Here is a 6,702-nt window from a genome sequence, read left to right on the forward strand (position 1 = left end):
CAAGTTACTTCCTCATCAGGTTGCTCTGCAATAACTAATTCAAAAATTTGGTGTGTTTTGTATCTGTCCTGCCATGACCACTGACTAGCAAACTGTGAACCTCACATGATACATGAAGTTCTCTCCAGCTCTTCAGAAGATGGAGGTAGGTCTGGGTGAGCAGAGTTCCTTTGTGTTTTGTGAACGCCGCGCTGTTTTGAGGGCTCCTTTATTTATTTATTTTTAAATTTTACTGTTCTATTGAAGTTACCTTTTGGTTTATCCTGGTCGACTAGGCCAGACCAGTAGCAGAACACATTTTTACAAGTCAGGCTGTTAAATTTTACTGTGTCCTCCAGAAGAGGAGTTCCCTATCTGATCTGGGTGAATCAAGGCTGATAAACTCCCAAGGAAACAGGGAGACCTACCTCTAATTTTCAGACTTTCAACTCCAGTCCTAAGGAACGCTGAGTTTGGAATAACAACAGCCACCAGTTCTCAGCCATGGGTGCTTAAAGTACATGGTTTTAGGACTTGAGACTTTGCACCAGAAGGGGAGGTGATGGGGAGATTCCTCACAGACAGAGGAAGTGTCACTCTTGTACTATCCCACGAATGTTAAGATTTTTTTGCGCGCTGTTACAGGCTCTTGTTTTCAGTTTATAGAGAGGGATGTCGTTTTCCAGCAGTTCTGTTTTCTATAATTAAACCTTGGCTTCTCACTGTGAGATATGAATTTCTGCTTAGTCTGGCTGTGCTTTTGTCAAAAAGAAATTTGTTGCAAATTAGACGGAGAGAGATAATGACTTTAAATCAGAAAGTAAGAGAGGATCAGGAAAACCTTTCCACTAGTTTCTAGAGAGCTGAACATAAATGACAAGTTTTATCTGCAGCAGGGGAGGGTGACACAGTGGCCTCACTGTCCCTTTTGGGCATTAGCTTCTAAGAGAGCCACAGGGGCAAGATATCTTTTTTGCTCTTCTGGGGCAAATATATTAAGCAATATGTTGTTTACTGTGTATGAGTGTCCGAGCATCTGAAACTGTGAGCTGCCTATGCCCAAGAGACCCTTGACCACATTTCCTCCATAGCAGGTTACTCCTGTGCCTTCTGCTAACACATCCTCATTTCTCCACTAGTGAGCAACTGTGCTCTGTGTTTGGCTGCCATCCTTCATCCCTAGAACTGGCTCAGTTTCAGCTTTCTGTGGGTAATCTGTGAAACCTACAAGGAACCAGAGGATGACTTAAGTCAGAGGATGATTAAGAAATGGTAGGAGTGGTGGGAATGCTCGTAGCTCAGCAAATGCTAGAGCTGCCAGGCTCTGGCTGCATGGCTGTGGGGCATTAGGACCCGGAGGTTGCTGAGTGGCGGAGCCGAATCCGCCTCCCAGTGTCAGTCTCCCTGCCTCTGCAGCTTTATTCCTCATCTCCTTCAATGGTGACTGACTATCTCCTGCCTGGGCTGGCAGCCAGAGCACCAAGGCCTCACCAGGACCAGTTCCGAGTGGCTCCATGGCATCCCCCAGGACTATCACCATCATTGCCCTCTCAGTGGCCCTCGGGCTCTTCTTCGTCTTCATGGGGACCATCAAACTGACCCCGCGGCTAAGCAGAGATGCCTACAATGAGATGGTGAGTACGGCAGCGGCAGCATGGAGGAAGATGCGTTAGGGCTCTGTCACCTCAACCTTGTGGCAGAAGCAGCGTTTGCAGCGGATAGACAGAGGATGACCGCTCTGGAGTCCTGAGCGATAGGCAGGAGAGAAACAAGTAATGCCTTGTGGCAAGGATATGCTGGCAGCCCTTGCCTGGGCTCTGTCTGAGCCTGTCCACAGAGAAACCTCTCGTAGATAAGGACGAGGAGGGGAGGCAAGGAGGATGGCGTAGTACAGCACGCCAATTCCTGCAAAAGATGGGGACACAAGGGTCTGTGAAAAGCAAAGTCTGAAGAAGTGCCAGACACATAGCAGGCAGGTAAAGCTGATTCCCTGGGAGAACACCCACCCTCTGGACTAGCAGTAGGAAAAGCAGATGCCTGCTTTGACAGCCTGACGATCATCCTCAGAATCCTGTGATTGAAAGCAAGGATAACGATACTGACTGTCCCTACCTCACCAGACTTGTGCAGGGATTAATTTTGATGACTCTGAAATGCTTTGAAATTCTTAGCTCGTAGAAGAAGATATTATTAATAGTCACCTTATTCTCTGTAGACTGAGAAATAAGCCTCTCGCTTAATGGGAAAGGATTGAGGAGAGGGAGAAGTCACTGTGCGTTTCTTAGCTGGTGAGCTAGTTTGTGCTCCGTTCTGCTCAGGGTCAGCTCTGCTGCAGAGCTTTGCTGGCTGTGAGCTGCAGGCAAGCGAGGAACTGGCTGCTACGTTTTGCTTCCTTGTCTGTTTATTCTCTTACATCCCTCTTCCCAACCACAACCTCCACCGCTATCCCCCCCCCACCCCCCCATTATATTTATTGCAGTGGCTGAAAAGCATTGGTTTAATTTTTGTGCCCCTAAAAAAATTGTGCTGGAAGTTTCTAGCACATTCTCTCTCTTTGCTCTACCTGCCCAGCTGCTTTTCCTTAGCTCTCAGACAACATCTGAATCACAGTGCCTTGTCTGCAGCCAGGCACAGGGATCTCACAGAGAATAATCAAGAAATAACGCCAGGAGCAAGGCACTGAGATAAAATGCCTTGAAAACAAAGCTGTTAAGCTTCTGCTACATAAGGGACAGAAAAAAGCACTGAGATTCTAGAAGAACTGCAAAATCCTTGCTCTGTAAAATATTTTTCTTCTGTGTCTCTGTCTGCTTTACCAAGAGTCAGGCCTACAGGTAGGAAAAATCTCCATTTTTACAAAGAGAAAGCAGAAGTATTTGGATATTACATAGCACCATCTTTCTTACGATGTTCATGGCTCATTAGGTTTTCACACTTTAGCTGTGCTGCACGCCAGGGTGGTCTGTAATGTAGTGGAGACAGTGAAAACCTGATCTTTCCATTCAATAAGCATGGCTTCTTGCTCTGATCCAGCAGAGAATCTGTGTTATCTGCCTACAACGCCAAACCTGGAGTTCTTCATTCAGCAAAAAACAGATACACTAGTTTGTCTATTAAAATACTTACAATGCCAGAGTACTCTAGGACGTGCTGATGGTACATTTCTTTTTAAAGCTATATTTTTCACAACACTCTGAGGTTTTATTCTCTGAAGGTTTAAAATGCATGCTTACAATGCATACGCTTTGAGTGTCATCAGATCTTCAGTTACTTAGTAGTAAAAATTACAATGCTATACGTTTTTAAACTATATGTGAAGCGTCAGGTCCTCTTAGAAGGAAGCAGCAAAATTTACAGAGAAGTGGGGAAGTTCTGTATGCATGTAGTGCAGGTCTCCAAAATCACAGGAAAGTAAATCTACGACCTGATCAGTGCCTGTGAGAGCTGATAACTCTGTACCTGAGATTCAGCTTCCATTTCCCTCTTCCTGATTAGAAAGCAGAGAATACAATGGGAAGAGTATGTGCAGGGATAGCATCTCAAGTGTAAATGGTAATAATTTCAGTGTCTCAAATAACTAGGAGCTTTATTAAAATATATAAAAAATAGATGCTGGTTTGAAAAATAATAAAAACCAAAACCACCCTAACAAAACATTTTTAGTCCATGTTCAAATGCAAGAATCTGAGTGTGTGTAAGGACAGAGGTTGTTTCTTCCCTAAAACAATGAGACAGCTATGTAAGGAAGCTGAGTCTTGTGACTTGTACTGCTTCTAAATCCATCATAAACCAGGGGGCACAGGATGTCAAATGTCAGCTTGCTCTCATCTGAGGAAAGAGAGATCATAAAGTGTAGTAAGTGCAGGTTAGGGTTGATAAATCTCAGGTTTGATGTATAGTCCCATGCTAAGATTGTACTGCCCGTAAATACTGGGATATTGTAAATTGCTTTGAGGTAGAAAGAATGCAGGTTTTACTTGCTGTGCCTTGGCCTTGCAGGGACTAGGTGTGTCATTTATTTATGAAGGATGAGCTGTTCTTAGATAGAGGTACTTCTTTTTAACAGCATGGTTCTGCATTGCTACTTCTAGCACTCATCACAGTACAGGAGAAGGTACCGCTGGCCTAGTCCTAGCTCAGAGATGGGTGCAAAGTTGCAGAACTCTTTTCCGGCAAGGAGACAAGAGCTTATAAAGGGGGAAATGCACGTTGATGGTGTTAATATTTCTCCAACAGATGCTTTAGGAATATAGATTGGATATTGTGCCAGAGGGGTCTGTAATGATTGAAGGGATCTTTAGGTCATACTGCACATCTATCTTTGCCTTTACTTTCTCACATCATGGTGTTCTGTGCTATTACGGCTTGATTTCAGAAACGAGCATACAAAAGCTACGTGCAGGCCCTCCCCATGCTAAAGAAGATGGGAGTCAGCTCCATCCTTCTCCGCAAGAGTATTGGTGCCCTAGAAGTGGCATGCGGCATTGTCATGACACTGGTGCCTGGTCGCCCCAAAGACATGGCAAACTTTCTCCTTCTCCTCCTTGTGCTGGCTGTGCTCTTTTTTCACCAGCTAGTGGGAGATCCACTCAAGCGTTACGCCCATGCCCTCGTCTTTGGGATCCTGCTTACCTGTCGTCTGCTGATTGCCCGCCAGCCTGAGGAACAGCCACCAGAAAAAAAGATCCTGTCAGTGAATGGGGATGAGCAACCACTCATCCATGAAGCAGCTCCTGAGAAAGGCAAAATGAAGGTATCCTAGCTGAGTGCATGAGAGATACGGACCCTCGAGGCAGCTCTCCAAAGTCACCTAGAAAAGTTGTTTTTTATTTACCTGTTTATATTTTTTGTCTGTCTAAATAAGTTGCACTTGGGGTTTGAGAGACACATGGTATGTCTACATCACACTGTAGTCCTGCTTTTGCTGCTGCTGTAATATAGAAAAAAACAAGCTAGCTTTCACCAGGACAGCTCGAAGGGAGTTGGGAGCCTGGATGGAGCACTGCCATCCTCAGCAGGTGCTGCAAACCAGCCCCAGAGCACGGGCCAAGACTTGGGCAGGTAGTCATGCTACCTCAGCACTGCTGCAGTGGGAAGATCAGTCCCTGAACGTGAGCCTCGAGGCCCACAGCAGCTGACACCTGGCCTGGAAGCACTTCTGCTACACTGCAGGCTTGGCAGCAGCGGCTGGGTACAACATAACCAGAGCGTCCCTGTGCTGGCTTGTGTAACTCCATCCACATGTCGGTTTCCTTTTCCATAGCCAAGGGGAGAAAGGACCCTACCGAGCATAAAAGTGCTGTTTGTTGTGTCTGAGAAAGGGATCCCTTAGCTTTTGTGCTTCTATGCAGACTCCTTTCTTTGGACTGGTTGTGCAGGGAAAACGTGGAATGTGCTATTTGAATCTTCCTGGATTTCAATGCTTTGCAGAGGCTCTAAAAGTGGGGCAGTGGTCTGATTGATAACAGCAATTTTTTTGCCTGCTTCACACGAGGCAGTGGCATCTCTTTACTCCTCTTGCCAGAGAGTAAGGACCTTCAGCGAGGGGATGGGGAGCAGCACTTCCCAAAGAACTTCAAAATATCCATCTTCTATTGGCAAATAGCATCATGCTCCCTATTTCCTTACAAGAAAAAAAATCCCTTTTTCCACAACTACTGCAACTTTATAGAATTGTTGGGTTTTGCTGATAATGAGGGATTGAACATGTCCAGCTACCAGGTTCATCCCACATACAACTTTGGTGAGGTGAGGGAAGTCCTTTCATCAGAGCCTGAATCCCTGTGTGTTGTATCAAAAATCTTACAGTGTCTTAAGAAGCATGTGTTACCTCTGAGTTTGTGTTTCTAGATGTTTGTTGATTTTCAGTTTTTCCTTATTTTCTTAATTATTCATTAAAAATAAACTTTTTGAAGTTTGGAGAAATACCTTGACCAAGACAAATTTATTTTTTGAGATGCATATCTGAAAATATTTTTCCTGTGCTCAAACACTATCCCTAAAATGGGCAGAATCATGAGAAAGACAAGGTGATGCAGGATGGAAGTCATGTGAACATTACTGGGCTATATATTAATAACCACAGGCATTTAAAAGAGACATCTGAACATTTTCATGAAACAATCTCAGATAAATTTCTGCTTCAGTACAATGTGGCAGCAAGAAAAGATACTAAACATTCCAGTTAAATGTCTATAAAAATTATTATGGGTGTTCATATGCAGCATATCCAGTTTTCTTCTTTTCTGCTGAAACAGATGTAGTTCCAAATATATATAAGCTGAAAATCCTCCTCCTAGAGCCCCAGAGTGACTCATTATCTCTTACCAGATGTGCACCCTAAACAAAGGAAACTGGGACCAGGTCACCTTTGTTAGACAATCTCTGGTCTTTACAGGCTACCTCAAGGTCATCCGAAATGCATACAGAATTTGCTTTGCTTCCCAAAAGACACTTAAACATACCGTGCCCTGACTGGAGTTAATAACTTTTTAATTAAAAACCAAATTAAAACACCAACTCAAAACCATACCATGACGTGTATTCCTACACAAAGTACTCACAACAGCTGCTGCAGCCTTTTGGCCACCTGCCCCTCTGTTGTGCATCTAACTCAGTATTTTGGAAACAAGCGTTTGTCTTTTGAAACATTCCTTCACTGAAGCCTGTGTGAATGCCGTAAGTGTAAAATATTTAGCATAGTAAAGCTTATGCCTGCAAAAA

General features: G+C 44.2%; 1 protein-coding gene across 1 annotated transcript; it reads left to right on the top strand.

Annotated features, from left to right (window-relative positions):
* Nucleotides 1-1,382: 1,382 nt before the first annotated feature.
* On the top strand, nucleotides 1,383-4,797 carry TMEM35 (transmembrane protein 35). The gene is made up of 2 exons (XM_010133329.1): nucleotides 1,383-1,613; nucleotides 4,355-4,797. Exons 1-2 carry the CDS (start codon nucleotides 1,494-1,496, stop codon nucleotides 4,739-4,741), a joined length of 507 nt encoding a protein of 168 aa, XP_010131631.1. The 5' UTR covers nucleotides 1,383-1,493; the 3' UTR covers nucleotides 4,742-4,797.
* Nucleotides 4,798-6,702: the final 1,905 nt, after the last annotated feature.

Source organism: Buceros rhinoceros, unplaced genomic scaffold (assembly GCF_000710305.1).
Source record: "Buceros rhinoceros silvestris isolate BGI_N320 unplaced genomic scaffold, ASM71030v1 scaffold10963, whole genome shotgun sequence".
Lineage (NCBI taxonomy): Eukaryota > Metazoa > Chordata > Aves > Bucerotiformes > Bucerotidae > Buceros > Buceros rhinoceros.